This window comes from Mastigoproctus giganteus, chromosome 3, assembly GCF_048544385.1.
Source record: "Mastigoproctus giganteus isolate SK-2022 chromosome 3, ASM4854438v1, whole genome shotgun sequence".
NCBI lineage: Eukaryota > Metazoa > Arthropoda > Arachnida > Uropygi > Thelyphonidae > Mastigoproctus > Mastigoproctus giganteus.
In genome coordinates, this window is record NC_143577.1 from 160,008,824 (window position 1) to 160,026,436 (window position 17,613).

General features: G+C 34.6%; 1 protein-coding gene across 1 annotated transcript in view; it reads right to left on the reverse strand.

Annotated features, from left to right (window-relative positions):
- The window catches only part of LOC150088362 (ribosome biogenesis protein NOP53-like), a 173,618-nt gene that overhangs the window by 117,845 nt on the left and 38,160 nt on the right, over window positions 1-17,613 (reverse strand). Inside the window, exon 5 of the mRNA XM_090370742.1 lies at window positions 6,763-6,845. Coding sequence (XP_090226868.1) covers window positions 6,763-6,845 — 83 coding nt within the window. The remainder of the gene's footprint in view (window positions 1-6,762; window positions 6,846-17,613) is intronic.

Consider the following 17,613-nt stretch of genomic DNA (forward strand, 5'->3'; position numbering starts at 1 on the left):
AAATGAGGACAACACTGATATGCACACGAAGCAGTGTAACCATTCAGAATTGAATGATTGCTTTGCTTACCATGTCCTGAATGCAGAAAACACTGCACCCTTTGATGTTAACCACTGTTCGAAGAACATATATGTGACAACAGTTAGGCGGTGGGCTCATTTTGTAGCTTGTTTTCAAATTTAGAAAGCTGTTATAACTGCACTCCATTTCACGGATATTGTATTCAATCGTAATTTTAATAAAGTAGTCAAGTGAAAGTTAGCTAAAGTTCTCCCATGTCACTGTCTCAAATTTGCTGATGGTATTTTTTGAGTTCTTCAAACACCATGAAATTGCAAAGAGAGAGATCAAGACTGTAGAGTGGGTATTCTGAAGCTTTGCACACAAATCTTGTAAAGTTGTTGTTGCTTGGGTTTTATTGGCGCATTAGCGACTAAGGCTATAATGCGCCACAACTAGGTAATACAGTGAAACTTCCCTTTAACAGACAGCCATGGGGAACGAAAATGTGTCCGTTTGAGAGAAGTGTCCGCTAACAAGAAGTCTGAGGGAGAAAAAAAAAAAGAAAGAAAGAAAAATCGTTAAACGTTTAATGTAAAATTAAATTAAAATATATACAGATTTTGAACAATATTTTTGTAAATAATATACAATTACATACACACGAGATAAAGTAAAATCGTTAAACGTTTAATGTAAAATTAAATTAAATTATATACCGATTTTGAACAATATTTTTGTAAATAATATACAATTACATACACACGAGATAAAGTAAAATCGTTAAACGTTTAATGTAAAATTAAATTAAATTATATACAGATTTTGCACAATATTTTTGTAAATAATATACATACAATTGTGCAATGCATATTATGACTTTATCTTAAGAAAAATACATACAGTAATCACTTATTTTCTTCTGCACCTTCTTCCAGCTGATAATTTTGTTTTCAACATTTGTTTGGAGTGAAGAAACCATCGAAAGTCCTTCAGTATCTTCTTCAGCGGCGAAAAACATTTTTAAACGATTGATTTGTATGAGCGCTTCTTCTATTTTCATCGTTGGTTCGTCGTTAATATGTTCTTCGACAGAATGACATTCCTTCCGTTTCTTCATCCTCATGAGGAACTTCTAGAAAAATATCGATGATAATGTCGCTGATATCTAGAGCACCATCTCCTGTAGTGAGGTTCGAGTCTATATCTTTGTAGCCAGGGTCACTTGTAGCTGAAGTATCGTACATTATCAATAGATGTTGAAGTTCTTGTTCTTCTTGGTGCTCCACATTGCTGTTCACAACTTCAATTTTTGCGTTTGAGAAACCAGACTTTACAAAACAGTTCACGACAGTTTGTTTTCTAATTGCGTTTATTGAAGAGGAAATCCATTGAATCGCATCTAGGATGCTAATTTTCTTTGCAAGGTCACTCGCACATGTTACATCATTCATGTTTGCAATGAGATGTCTTAAAACACTTTTTCTGTAGTGAAGTTTAAAATTTTTTATTATCCCTTGATCCAAGGGCTGATACTCTGCAGATGTGTTTGGTGGCAGAAAAACGATTTGAATGTTGGAAAATTCAATGTGCGGGTGAGATGCAGCATTATCCATGAAAAGAATAATTTTTCTGTTTTGACAAATCAAGTTTTGGTTAAAGTGACTTATCCATTCGCTCATGATATCTCGTGTCATCCACGCTTTTTTATTAGAGTTCCAGTCAACATTCAAAAGATTCAACTTTATGCCCTTGAAACAACGAGAATTTTGTGGTTTTCCTATAACAAGAGGTTGTTCAAAGTCTCCCAGCATATTTGTACACAATAGTACAGTCAAGCGTTCCTTAGAAATTTTTCCGCCCTGGCACTTTTTGTTTTTTAGACTCATTGTTTTTTCAGGAAGAGCTTTAAAAAACAACCTTGTTTCGTCACAGTTGTAAATATCCTTAGCTTCAAAATCACGACATAAATCTTCCAATTTGATGGTCCACTCTGTTACAACCCCAGTATCAACAGATCCACCTTCACCACTTACGGTTTTCCAAGAAATTTTATGCCGAGTTTTGAACTTGTCTAGCCATCCCACAGAAGCTTTGTACTCATTTACTCCCATAGATACTCCCAACCTCCAAAGCCTTTTCCCTAATAATAGGCCCATTAATGGGAATTTTTTTAGCACGCTCGCGACAAAACCACTCATACGTAACATTGTCAATTTCAGTTTGAGTTTTCGGGAATGATTTTTGAACCTGATCATTTCCGTGTTGCCAAAATTGTTTGAGCAGTTCATTTTTTTTTCTTTAGGATGTCGCTTACCTTTCCGATTTTGAATTTTGCAGCGAGATTGCGAACACTATTTTTTGCCGATCATACGCATTAATGAGTTCGACTTTATCTTTTAAAGTTAAATGTTTACGAGAAGACATTGTGCACTTCACACGACACTGAACAAAACTGAAAACTGAAACTGAAAAGACGAAAGGCCGACCAAATTCCACCCCCCTGCACACACCGAATTCATCAGAAGTTTTACACGTGCCTTAAAATTCTTGAAAAAGGGTTTAGAACCGCGACGTAAACCTTGATAAAATTCAGAGAATCGGAAATAGAAAATAAACACACGATTGTGGCAATACGTGGAAGAAAAGTTCCTAGAAAAAGGGCTGTGAGCTCACCCGCTGTCCGTTATGGGGAGATCAAATTAAGTGCTAATCTAAACGAAACAGTGCAGATTGCCTGTCCGCGTCCGTTACAGAGAATGTCCGCTAGACAGAAGCTTCAAACACGTTAAAACCAATGGAGGTGAGTTGGGGAATTTGAAAATGTCCATTGTAGAGAGATATCCGTTAGGAGAAGTTTCACTGTATATAAAAATCTTGTAAAGGTAACTGATATTAAGGGGGGTAGGAATTATGTAATAAGATCACTCCCTCAGTCACAAGACCTTAATACCTGTTTTTGACTATTTCACACCGAGAGCCAGGGTGCTTCCAATAAAACCTTTGCCACATTGCTTCATAATGTGACAAGAAACCAGGCATTATTATGTAATAAGATCACTCTCTCAGTCAAAGAGATCATAACACCTGTTTTTGGGCATTTCACATAAAGAGCCGGGATGCTCCCAGTGGAATCTTTGATTCAGTACTTCATAATGGTGACACCGTGACTTATAACCAGTAATGAAGTAATGTGTAAAGTGATCAATTTTGATGCAGTAACAAATCAGATGTGTAAATGCTGCATCCTGCACTTTCTGTTATTCAGTGGATTCCCAAAATTCCTATTCCCAGAAACATTTGGGATCCCACTGGGCACATATACACTAGCCAATACATCATATGTTGATGCAGAATAGCACACACTAAGTTATGGTTAATGTGTATATTTTCTACAACTTGTTGCCTGTCAAATTCATTTCACAACTGTCTACACTTATGCAACTGTCTCAGGTGTAATGACAATGCATTTGAGCTGAGCGATTGTCACTCTTTGTGAAACATTTACTCCATCGTAACACTGCCGCTAATGGCATGCAATGTTCTCCATAAACAGCATTCATTTGTCTGTGAATGTTGTTTGAACTCCTTCTGCTGTCAAATCAAATATGGTCGAAACTCTTTATAGCAACTCTCACATCCCAACACGTTATACTGTCCTATGTGATTGGTCCCGGCCAATTTTTCATTAACCTAATGCAATTTTACATTCAAAATAATAACCTTGAAAATAAAAGGATTTCTCTATAAGGACCATAAATTTCTATCTCTTAATCTGAATTTTTACTTTTTTATTACAATATTCACATTTAAAAATGACAGAATGCCTCAAAGTAATTTATGAGTTTGCAGCCTGACTGTGAGAAATCATTTTTTAAGATTTCCTATACTATTTTATGCATTATGGACTACATTATAGATAATTTTTTTGAATGTTATGGCAAAACTTCAGTTTTCTCTTATGATTTTTTTGTAAAAAAAACACTGGAAAAAAAAAAAAAAAAAAAAAACTACCTGAGGATAGTAAGCAAAAGAGCAGGTGTGGTAATGAAATGAACATCAGCTAGAAGTTAATTTGATTAGTTAGAGGAATATACAAGTTTCTCTTAAGAGTTTGTTCTCTGCCTTTGCCAAAGATATGGTATGCAATTTTATGAAACAAAAATTGACAGTGAATGAATGAATGCAGGGAAAAGCCTTCAAAACAGTATGTAAATGGAAATGGACTGCATTATAGATAAGTTTTTTGAATGTTTATGGTAAAACTTCAGTTTTCTTTTAGTTTTTTTTTGTAAAAAAGACTGAAAAAAAAAAAAAAAAAAAAATCTACCTTAAGATAGCAAGCAAAAGAACAGGTGAGAGGGGAGGAGGAAAAAAAGACTGTCATAAAGCCAAAGAGTTGACGGCTATGAATATTATTTGTGCAAAATATTAGATATGCATATAGTTGTAGTAAGAGCACAATGACTCAGGCTTTGAAGAAATTTCAAAAATTACATAAACAACAATATTCTGTTAATTTTATTTGATTTTATCTGGAAAGCAGTTTAGGTAGAATTAATGTCATCTATGGTTATATCAGTGTAGGTAATATTTGAGGCTATTTTCCATTGCTTTCGAAACCATCTTAACTACTATATATATTTTTAATGTAGCCTTTAATTTGACACCAGCCTTCTGTATTGACTTTTCTATTACCATTTATCAAATGCCCTCTCATCAGAAATTATACCCTTTTCTCCATTTTTAACTGGTTATCATATGTGCATAAAGCACATATTGTCTTCACCATATTTGTTCACATGCTTGACTCCTAGGAGTCTGCTAGGAGTCAGTAACTTGACTCCTAGCAGATGGACTTCCATATAAAATTTTATTTTTGGCACCTTAGAAAGATTTTCCACTTTGTTTTTTGAGTCTTCCATATATTAGAGCTGAAGCACTGGATATCGTGTTCATTGCTGTGCACTAATTGGAGGAATGAATGGAAAATATGGCTGATGTGCAGAGACAAAAATGTCCTTGGTTTGCCTATAAAAATATTTTTTTTTTTTTTTTTTTTTTAAATCAAGAATTATTATCACAGTAGAGCGTCAGTTATCTGGAATAATTGATGTCAGACCTCTTCCGGACAGTAAAATTTTCCGGATAATCGAACTTAAGATAAGATTAAATAAATTTAATCTTACCTTATGATTAAATTAAATAATTAAGATTAATTAAACAAAAAAAAATCTATAAACCAATCTTGGAAAACAGAAACATCCATCCAGGCATTTTTATACAAAACAGGAAAATTAGAAAGATATTTAAATGCTCTTGGTTTTTTCGACTTACCAATAATGAGCATGGACAATCTGTGCATCCCAGTGGCATTTGCACACAACAATTGTAACTCATTCTTTTCTCATCTTAAAACCTAGTACAGGCATTTCTCTTTTAGTGGCTAGATTTTTCTCAGTAATGCTTTCCATAATAAGCCCACCTCATCAACTTTATAAATGTTTTCTTTCTCTTAATTTGCTATAACCAAAGCAAACTTACTTTTAAAGGACACCGCTGCCGATTCGTCTGCAGAAAGTTTCTCGCCTTGAATATGTAATTCTTATACACTGTCTCAGTTTTAAGTATTTCAGCCAACCTGTGCTGGCCTTAAAATTTTCGTTACCTCTTAATTTTTGATTAAAATCCAATTCTCTTTTTACACAACACTGGGCCAGACACTGGTTCACCTGAGCTTCACTTCTGAAGAAACTACAAATAAAGTGCATTCTCTAAAGCAGCATTTTCAGGTTTCGACATTGTCTTTTTCCTGCTAGATTCTCCTTCACTATCCACAATGGACACAAATTCTGCAATACTATTGGTATTTTTCTTGATGTTGTAAATTGTCGAAGTCTCCCCACATTAAATTTTTCATTATATTTAATCATCAATCGGCCCACATAGAGCTGTTCATAAACTTTGTGCCCAGAACTGAAAAGAAAGCAATCAGTCCATATGCACCAGTATCACTCATTGTTCTATCTGTTCCTTTTAATATGTTTCAATTGTGCTTCCTTCCAACTCTGTGGGAAAATACCATCTTTTAAGCACTTATTATGCATACTTAAATACAACTCTGGAGCTAGTGAATATGCCCTTTTCATAACAATTACTTCTATTTTATCTAAGTCCGGTGACTTGCCATTTATTGCCCAGTGCATTGCCAAAGTTAATTCATCAAGAGTAAATTCTCTTTCTTGAATATCTGCTTTATATTCTAAATTCTTGGAAACAATGTCTTTAATGTAACGTCTCCATGTCCATTTATTCCTATGGAAAGAGGATGTCTAGGATCTTGTTTACAGAGTCAGCCCAAGTTATGGTTTGATCAATATCATTCCCTATATCTGGCAATTTTCTCTTATTAGTTATTATTTTAAAAATTGAACCCCACGGATCTCAGGATCCTTGCTCTTCCACAAATTTTCTCTAACTATTTGTCTTAGCAGTGTTAACAGCTTTTACATACTCTTTTCAATATACTTTATACTTTTCCATATAATAATGTAATATATCTAACACCTTCACCAACTCTTTTCAGAAACATATAAAATTATGAAAATTTTAAAATAAACTGAAATAAACATTATGTGGTATGCCTCCACTGCTTCGTGGTTTTTATAATGCATATTTCAAATTTTACAGATATTCATAACAAATCAAATACACTGAAACATATATATAAATAACAAATTAGATATAAATTTTATTCTTACTACAGGAAATCTTTTTCTGGTCATTTCCAGCTGATATTGAAAAATATCAGATCCCAATTCATTAGATAATGCAGGTTTCTCATCTATCAAGAAGAATAAACATGACTGAAAATGTTAATATGTAATTGAACTTTTATATAGGATGAGTATAAACTCTATGCACCTCAAGTTTTTTTTTTACATAGCTAAGAAATAAATATCTTATTAATGTAATAATTATCTTATATAATATATAAGATATATAAGATATCTTATATCTTATATTATCTTATATACTATATAATAATATCTTATTAAAAATTCCATAGATTACATAATATTCCACTCAATTCCTATTATAGTTTTCTGACAAGGAGACATTAAAAGAATTCTGAATAACCCTGATGTTTGAGAACCTTCAAATGTCCTGATGGTATCTCCACTTGTTCTCAAAAAGCTGTGCTACAGAACTTGTACCTGTTTTGGGTTATCGTTTTAGTTCTCTTATCTCATTATGTTTTTCCTTCTACACAGAAAGTTCTTGAAAAGGATGACAAATCCCTTCCTTCCATTGTCCCACTGCACTCACCACTACTCTTTCTGAAGTAATGGAGAAATTCATCAAATGGCTCTAATGCTACCTTGAAACCTTCCATCTAATCAATGATTGGCAACATGAATTCCATCAGTTTTGATCCACTTGTGATATACTGGCTTACATTGCTCATCAGGACAAATTTGATGTAAAAGTTAGGTGGAGATCAACAAGTTGCTCTTGACATTTGAAAGCTTTTGACTGTGTTTGGCATAAAGGTCTTCTCAACAATTCCAATTCTGTGAAGACTGATCTTTTAAACTAGGTAGCCAGTTTTCTGACTGTTCATGGCAGGTAATGGTAGATGTTTGTCTTCTAACTTATCAAACACTGCTGGCATTCCACAAGGTTCAATTCTTTCTTCCACTTTTTATGGTAATGACCTCCTTTCACTAACTTATCCATAGTCTTGCCCATGATAACATACTACATTCTACATTCCAGTTTAAGAAACCTTGCTCTGCATATATTACTTTGGCTTCTTGAATATCCATTGCCAATTCCTTAAATGCTGATCACTAGATATTTCAGTGGGAGTGAAAAAATTAAATTCACTTTAATCTTAAAACTCAGTCTTGTCTTATTTCTTGCAAAAAAGAATGTATCTCTTGTATTCATCTTTATATACACTAAGATTTCTAGATAAGATTACATGTCATTATTGGGGATCACCTGACTTCTAATCTGTTGTGAAATAAGCACATCACAAATACTGCTTCCTCTGCTCCTCTAAAAAAAACAGGATTTTCTTTTTTGGTCTTGGTATTACATTTCCTTTAAATGGCTACTCATTTTGCACAAATCTGCTCTACTGTGAAATACTGTTCTCACATTTCAGGTGATGCCCCAAACCTCTCTCAAGCTTCTAGACATTATCCAAAAGAGGATAATGAATGACCCTTCTTGTATAATCTCTCTCTCTCTCTCTCTCTCTCTCTCTCTCTCTCTCTCTCTCTGTGTCAATTCATGCTGCAGAAGTTGAATGTCTCAGACATTCAACTTCTGTAGCATGCCTCTTCTATAGATATTTCCACGAGCATTTTTTACTCCAAAGGAGCATCTACAATTCCACCATGGTCTTCCAAACCAGTCATAACACTGGTTTGAACTAGTCAACATCGTTCACTGTTCCTAATATCAACAAGTATCATCTGTCTTCTCAGTCCTCACTCAACCCATACATGGTACTAAAATACTATAGCTTCTTATACCTTTCATACTTGGGGTATTCATTAAAATTTTATATATATATACAAGGTAATCCAAAAGTAAGTACACAATTAAATAATCGGTATTTCAGTGAAATTTTGACGTATGGTAATGAGATTAGCGCAAAAATACATGGAATTACGTGGGTTTTTTTCCAAAAGAATGTCAAAATTAGTTCAAAATATGTCCACCAGACAGTGCTGTACCATAAATAACGTCGTGCACGTCTGCTATAAAGGCACTGCAAGAACAACAGCTAAGCAGTCATGTTATCATTACCGGATAAAGCACTGTTGGTGAAATGTTATTACCTTAACGCTGAATCTGCAACTGCAGATTTGTGATCTTTCCGTCAGCTGAAGGATATGCAACATGGTAAAGGACCAATGACTGTTGCAGGACCAAAGATGATTAAGAAATCTGAGACAACTGGTTCATTACAAAATCTTCGACGAAGTGGAAGACCATCAACATGTTCTACAATTGCGGCTGCAGTTGCAGAAGACATGGATACTCTAATGGCATCATCACATGGAGAAACAAGTTCTCGTGAAGTTTCACGTCGATCTGGTGTCCCATATGGGAGTGTGTGGAGAGCACTAAGAGTAGTCCTCCGTAGATATCCGTACAAAATTCAATACCTTCAAGAACTTAGGCGTCCTGATTTTGCAAAGCGGGAAGCATTTCCGTTATGGTTCTTTCAGAGAATTGAAAGACATTACAACTGGCTGTCAAATGTTTTGTGGACGGATGAAGCCCATTTCACTCTCAATGGCACTGTAAACACACACAATTGCAGAATTTGAGCGACGGAAAACCCTCGAGCTTACACGAACTCCATTGCATCAGTCAAAAGTAACGGTGTGGTGTGAATGCATCTCTTCTTTTGTTATATGGCCATTTTTCTTTCAGGAAACCAGTGGCTCTGGTTTTAAAACTATCACAGGTCAGCATTATAATGGCCTGTTATGAAACTGCATTATCCCTAGCCTGGGAGAAAGGCAAGATTTGGATGTTGTGACATTCATACAGGATGGAGCACCACCCCATATTGCTTCTCCTGTGAAACAACTGTTACTCTCAGCATTTGGAGAGAATCAAGTGATAAGCCGTCACTTTCAGCATGAATGACCACCAAGGTCTCCAGACCTGATGCCCGGTGATTTTTTGTTATGGGGCTACCTGAAGTCACAGGTTTACAGAGATTACCTAACGTCATTGGTAATGCTAAAAGACTATTACGACGGCAGGTATCAATGATACCTCCAGAAATGCTGTTTCACACTGTCCATAACGTTGTTACTCGTCTTCAGGCAGTGCTCGACAACGAAGGCCGCCACATTGAACATTTACTTTAATGAGATGCTTTGTGATGTTATAGAGCAAGCACCACCTGGTGGTAATATTTGGAAATAATTTTGACATTCTTTGGGGGGAAACCCCACATAATTCTATGCATTTGTGCACTAATCTCGTTACCATATGTAAATAATCCACTGAAATACCGATTCCTTAATTGTTTACTGACTTTTGGATCACCGTGTATATATATATATATATTTCCCTCGAATTCGAGGGAAATTGAGGACTATTACTATCTTTATTGTTCCTCCTATTCGCCTTAATTTGGTAAAACCCATTCCTTTTCACACAAATAATTTTAAATAATAATTTTCACTAATAAAAATTATTAGTTGGCACTCACTTTTATTATTTTTGATTCACTGCTATCTGTCGGGCTAGCAGTTATTCTGCCAGTTTAACTTAGATTGCATCTATAATATTAGAGTATTGGAATTTATAATTTTAGAATATTTGAACCTAGACAAACTGGCAGATGGCAAACAAAAACAGATAGCCTTAGCCAATTATTGATACAATGTACTGAGTGGAGCTAGCCATTGTCAATGTTCCATTCAATGTATCCTTTTATCAGTAATTTGCTTCATCATCCTTTTATTTTTATTATTATATTATTTTACGGTATTTTATTATAATTTATGTGTGTGTTTAATTATAAGGTATAACAATGAAGTCCAATTTAGGTTACCTAAATTCTTGGCCGAATGGCTCTATAGGTTATATATAAGTCAAATTACATGCAACTCATCCAGTTTAATGTTTACAGAATGTATTATGTCACAATCACAGAAAATATTTAAAAGAATTTGGTGATAAGTATTTTCAGATTTTACCATGTTTATTAAAAAAGCAACAGTGCTGACAATGCTTGAAGGATTAAAAATGTATATTTCAATGTTCTGTTCCATTTATTTTAACTCAGAAGTTGTTTGCAAAGACAATTTCTGAAAGCTCCAGACAAAGAAATTAAATGAGGGTGAGTTTGGGAGCTAAAGCAGGGTACACTGTATTGTATAGCTATGCGCGTGGTTTGAAATGCAGTATTTATGAATGTTTAACGTTCATTTTTTGCAATTAATGTTCATATTTTCGATTTTGTTGATACTTGAAAGAAAAAAAAATAAAATAAATAAAAATAAAAAAAAAACCTCGTAAACCCGGGAATTCGTAAAGCGAGAACTGCCTGTTAGGCAGCATGCGAACATCGTTACATACGAGAATCCTAAAACACAAAAGCAGTTTAAAAGTAGCCTCAAATAATAAATATAAAATAGACCAGACAGAAAATAGTTCCAAATTGGTTGTTCACCACTTAGGCACAGGACATTACCCATTCTTTGAAAACATCATAATAACAATAATTGATAAAAAAGACACAAAATTTAAGTTAGAAACCAATGAGACTCTGGCAATAAGATTGATACATGCTTGATCAAGACTACTGTTTCCCAACCTGTGGACCATATAACTTTACTGCCTTACAGAGCTGGCAGCTCTGTAAGAGGTATGCACCATTGACCACAAAAAAAAATAAATAATAAATAAATAAATAATATATATAAAATATAAAAAACAGATCAATAAACATACATGGAACAATGATAATCTCTGAGTAAGTGGACCTAAAACTAATATCCTATAAGTTCAAATTTAATAACCCCCCCCCCATCCAGGACCTCTACTAACGTGGTCAGTTATTCACACACTCTGATTTCCGAGTGAAACCTTTTCATACTCTCTCCAAAAAAATCCTTTAAGCTGTTCTAAATGCTTCAAATTCCCAGACTATTAGTGTAATACGAGGGGACAGGAACTTTCCTTCTATCCTACTTCTCTTCCTTTTGCCTACTCAATCCCCCCCCCCCCACATACAGACACCACCACCATGCTTTTGAAACACGGCAATGGAACGTGCCAGGGCTATAAATACAGCAAATTCCAAAAAATACTTCTTAATAGCCTATACTATCCTATTTGGTTAAAATTCACAAGATTGATTTTAAATTCAAAATGAGAACACAGATCCTCTACAAGAAAAAAATCACAATAAATTAGCATTTGTCTGATTTGACGAAAATCAAGGATCCAACTACACAAGTTGTCTGCCCAACATGTCTAATAAAGTTTCGAGACTTTAAGATTTCCATAATGTTTTTTTACACTGTGTGATTTATTTTTATTACATTCCTAGGGAAATGTAATAAAAATAAAATCAAACATCTGTGAAATCTCTGGAAACAGTAATTTGGTCAGAAACATCACACAAATATGTTTACAGAAAAAATCACTCTACAATAACTAGCTTCTGATTGCGTTCTTTGCCTTTCTCGTATACTGACTTCAAGCTTATTTGTTTGCAAACGTCTGATTATGTCATGTTTTCTGCTGCCTGAAATTGAAAAATCACATCTACATGTGTTATGCAGGAAAACATGCTACCACCTTTTTCAGATTTTACAATACATGAAAAATCTTGTGTATATAAAAAAACTAAGGTTACATATGAATATATCAACATTAAATTCAGCCACGCATTATTTGATTATGTCTGCCTAGATAAAATCATTAACGTATATATAAGTGATTTGCCTATTACAAATGCACAGATACGCACCAGATTCAGCTATAACAAACCGTTTGAACTTACAGTCTGTAATTATAAAAAAGCAGCTACTAACCTCGTCAATAGTGATATTGAGGCGGTTTGCTTTGCTTTTGCCATTTACCGCAATATCAGACATTTGTGGACGCACACTATAAACACATTATCACTGGAGATTTGAGCATTATAGACTATCCTGAGCTACGTGAGATTCTATCATTTGGATTTAAATTTCGACCAAATACCAATATTAATACCAACGCCATCATTAAACAACTACACTCAGATATAATGAAGTTCAGCCTAAAGTTATCCTACAAATATAACATATCCTTGGAAGCCTTCCACAAGTGGCTTACGCTCACCTTTCAGGCCATCAATAAACAGATAAAGTCCATATGCAAGAAACTACCACCTACTAAGGTTTTTAATATAGATACAATTAAGCAGAAGCTTAAACTGATACAAAATAAGTTTATAATTACTACTATTGATAAAGCCTCTAATAATTACAGTATTATATGTAAAAAATTTTACACTACCGCATTACTAAATGAACTTAACAATAGTAGCACTATTGTTAAGTTCATTTTTTGTTTTATTTTGTGTGAACGTTACTATTTTGTGTGAACTTAACATTTATTGTTAAGTTCACACAAAATAGTAACGGACAAACGAAACGCTATTACTAAGAAAATACGTGCTTGGCATAAAAAATTAAAGCTTACTAACCATACCACTATATACCCATACATATACTGTATACCTAAGTTTCATAAAAATCCTACTGGTTTTAGATTTATAACTTCGTGTAGGGATAGCTACGCTAAGATTCCGCATCGCAAACTCGTTAATTTACTTAAAATTATTTTTGATAACATAGGTCATTCAAATATTATTCTCAATAATAGACCGGTATTAAATTACATTAATAGCAACACAGGCATCAATACGATAGAACATATCAATACATTTGACTTTAATAACTTGTTTACTAGCATCCCGCATAACAGCCTAAAAACTGTGTTCTGCGATTATTATGATAAATACAAAAATATCTTACCCTGTGAGAAACACTACTGGGATGACCTTTTTAACCTTTGTATCTTCAATAACTACATATTTAATGGCAGTAATCTTTATAGGCAACACACAGGTATACCGATGGGTGCATGTAGCTCTTGTATAGTGGCTAATTTATACCTACACCACTTTGAATATAATTTTAAACACAATATGGTTCTATACAGATATATTGACGATTTGATAGTTTTTAACATGCCTGACTTCCTGACAGAAGCAATTAAATATTATCCGCCTGAATTAACATTAGAATGCACCAACACTAATAATTCCAAATATGCTACCTTCCTGGACTTGGATATAAGGATAGATAACAATACCGCACACACCAAACTGTATGATAAACGCAAAGATTTTCATTTTAATACTATTGACCTCACTAACTGGAACTCGAATATCTCAAAAAGGTTACATCGCAATATCATAATCGCACAAAGCATCAGAAGATTATACATATGTAACCAGACTGATTATATTATAGATACACTCATTGAATTCAGATCCAAGTTATTAAGAAATTGCTTCCCACACCACATAATTACAAGATATCTGTATAGAGCCATATTGATAGCAAACAACAAGGGGAATTATAACCTTAACGCAGAGTATTATAGATAAAGTCCTAAACAGGCACTAAAATAACATAGCCTTTGTAAAATTTTCGTAGGTGTTTCTTTGGCTTAGATAAATTTCGTTGGATATGTAATTATGTAAATACAAAGGGTACTAGGAGAGTTTTGCAATATGACGCAACAATGAATCACAGGAAGCTGCTTGTTGATGCATGTTGAGACATGTTCATACGTGCATAGTAGCCGCCGTGCCAAGTCGATGGGCTCAGTTATTCATTAGTAGCGAGAGTGTAAAGTGCTTGCAATGGCATCGTGGTCACGAAATGAGATAAGGACAGTTTTGTGGTATAATTTCGTGCGTGGTTTAACCATAGACCAGTGCTTAGAAGAAATGACTCTTGCACTAGATGATGATTGTCCACATCGTACAACGATATTCAGGTGGTATAGAGAATTCCAAAGGGGAAATTTCACTCTGGAGGATTCTGAGAGGCCGGGAAGGCCACGAACGTCAGTTACGGAGGAAAACGTTACTGCTGTGAGGAAAATGCTTGACGAAAACAGGCGAGTGACCTACCAACAGATAGAGGATACTTTGGGCCTAAATGCACCAGCAATTCGTTCGATTCTGCAAGATCATTTGCACGTGAAGAAACTTTGTTCTCTCTGGGTGCCGCATCAACTGACTGAAGAGCAGATGACACGACGTGTGACTTGGTGCCGGGAGATGTTAAACAAGTTTGATAAGGGACAATCTCGGTATGTGAACAACATCGTGACAGGTGACGAGACTTGGCTGTACTATTACAATCTGCCGACCAAGGCTCAAAACAAAGTTTGGGTCTTTGATGATGACGACACACCCGTAATTGTCAGAAAATCCCGATCTGTAAAGAAGAAAATGATAGCTGTATTTTTCAAATCGAGTGGAATTGTGGAACGTGTCGTTTTGGACACGCAGAAGACAGTCACAGCTAAGTGGTATACTGAACAATGCCTGCCTAAAGTCATTGGATCTATGAAGAACCTGCGGCCAAAGTCAAGAATGGACACCTGGTACCTCCATCACGAAAATGCTCCAGCTCACCGCGCCAAAGCCTGCACCGAATATTTGACCACGACAGGACTGAAACTTCTCGAGCACCCTCCCTACAGTCCAGACCTTGCTCCCTGCGACTTTGCACTGTTCCCGCACGTGAAAATGAAGCTAAAAGGGAGGCGGTTTTCCAGTGATGAGGACCTTCTACGGGCTTGGGACAACGAGTGTGCTTTACTCCCTAGTGAAACTTGGCAGAACTGGTTTAAAGATTGGTTTCGGAGGATGGAGAGGTGTATTGAATGTAGAGGAAATTACTTGGAAAAAATTAAATAAACAAAGCTGTATTGCAAAACTTTCCTAGTACCCTTTGTAGTAGGCACTGCTCATGGAGTAAGTTGCATATAGCTTACACGCATTAAAAACGTGTACCTATATTTGCTCCATGGGTAGGAACTTATTCTGTAAACTTCTACTATGACTTCGAGAGATACTTATTTGACGGCTTTTCTATGTGTAATATTATGCAGGATATAAAAACTGCAGAGGGCGCTACATGTAATTATACTTATTTTATCACTTAACTTAGCTATTACATTTCCTGGGGGGGGGGCTACTACCGGTAGTTATATATGCTACACGTGCCAATACACGTGGTTTTTTAGTACTTTGGCTATACGGTGGTAAGCATTCTTATTTTAATCTTAACGCATTCTAACCAGGATACCTTACTATAAGGTTGCATCCTATGTTAATTATTTTACTTTTTCTTTGCTGTTTAACTTTCACTTTCTTATCCCTATTTATTCATACCTCATGAACTATTAGAGTATTCGAGGGGGATTGAGGTACTATATCTATTCTTATACCTTTTTCCGTTCGCCTTGGTTAGCGATAGCTCCCACTGTTATTTTTGCTTAGACTACCGTGACTGCATTTACTATCAACTACGCACATATGCCTAACAATAATTATAGCTCTTTCTATAATTTTAATTTAAATTTTGGCTATCCGTCGGGCTAACAGTCATCTTGCCAGCTTACTGCTAAATTTGGGATTAATTAACAAAATTTTATTCTCTTCACTACCTTTTGGCTCTAACTTACTACTATTTTACATATATTTGGACATAGTTATGCTGGACGATGACTACAGAAACGGATAGCTCGTTAATTATGGTTGATACATTGAAAGGGTTAGCCCTAGAAAAAGTCCCTTTCAAAGTATCTTATTGCCATAATTAACATTTTAATGATATTTTTTTATATATGTTTATAATTTATTGCTTATGTCATGGCATATATTGATTTTTTCCAGGTCACGTTGGGTACCCGCCATGGTTTTTGGTTTACCTGATAAGCTAGTATATCATATTTTACCTTTAAAAACTCTTACCACTATTAACTTAACTCATATATATATATATATATATATATATATATATATATATATATCTTCTGAAATTATATTGTATTTCTTTGCCATCTAACCGAAAGCTGTTGATTAACTTTGCACTACACAATTTAAATGAAGTGACTGCACACAGTAGAGAATAATACCACGGCATACCTGACAGCCAAATTGTTAATGAAAATAAACAGAAATTTGCAAAAAATATTTTTTTTAAATCCAATATAAACATAGTTTTATTATTTTGATGTAAAAAATAAAAAAGATATAGAAAAACTGAGTTTTTGCAAAGAGATGGAGAAACTATCATCAACTATATTACAAAAGGGGTTTGAGTAAAAGAGACTGTGTCATAAATCCACAGAGCTGGCTGCTCTGTAAGAGGTATGCACCATTGACCACAAAAAAATAAATAAATAAAATAATAATAATAAATAAAAAATATATATAAAATATAAAAAAGAAAATTAAACTATATATTGCGTATACATTAACTATTTCTTATATACAGCGTTATGTACTTAACATATGTTAGTATACATTAAGTCATTATAGGCATATTTGTACATCTCATCACTGTTATTGGGATTGCTGCCTAAAAAAATTCTGTTTTACAGTCCTGAAGACTAGACAGTAAAGTTATATGGTCCACAGGTTGGGAAACAGTAGTCTTGATCAAGCATGTATCAAATAAGCAATGAGAAGAGTAAATTGATGAAAATGTTGAATCTTTTAAATCTCTAAAAAAAAAAAAAAATATTCAACCCATATTAGCAATTTTGATAAATGAGTAATACAGAAATAAACTCATTTCATGCGATTTGGTGCCTCCGTAGCCAGGTGGGCAGGAGCAGCAGTGCGTAGCACACGCTTCTTGATTAGACCAGGGTTCGAGCCTGTGACCACCAAATACGGAGGGTGCGGAAAGGTCAGGTAATGACCACCGCATATCCCTGGAGCAATATGGCCTTAGTTGCTAATGCTCCTAAAAACCGAATAACAA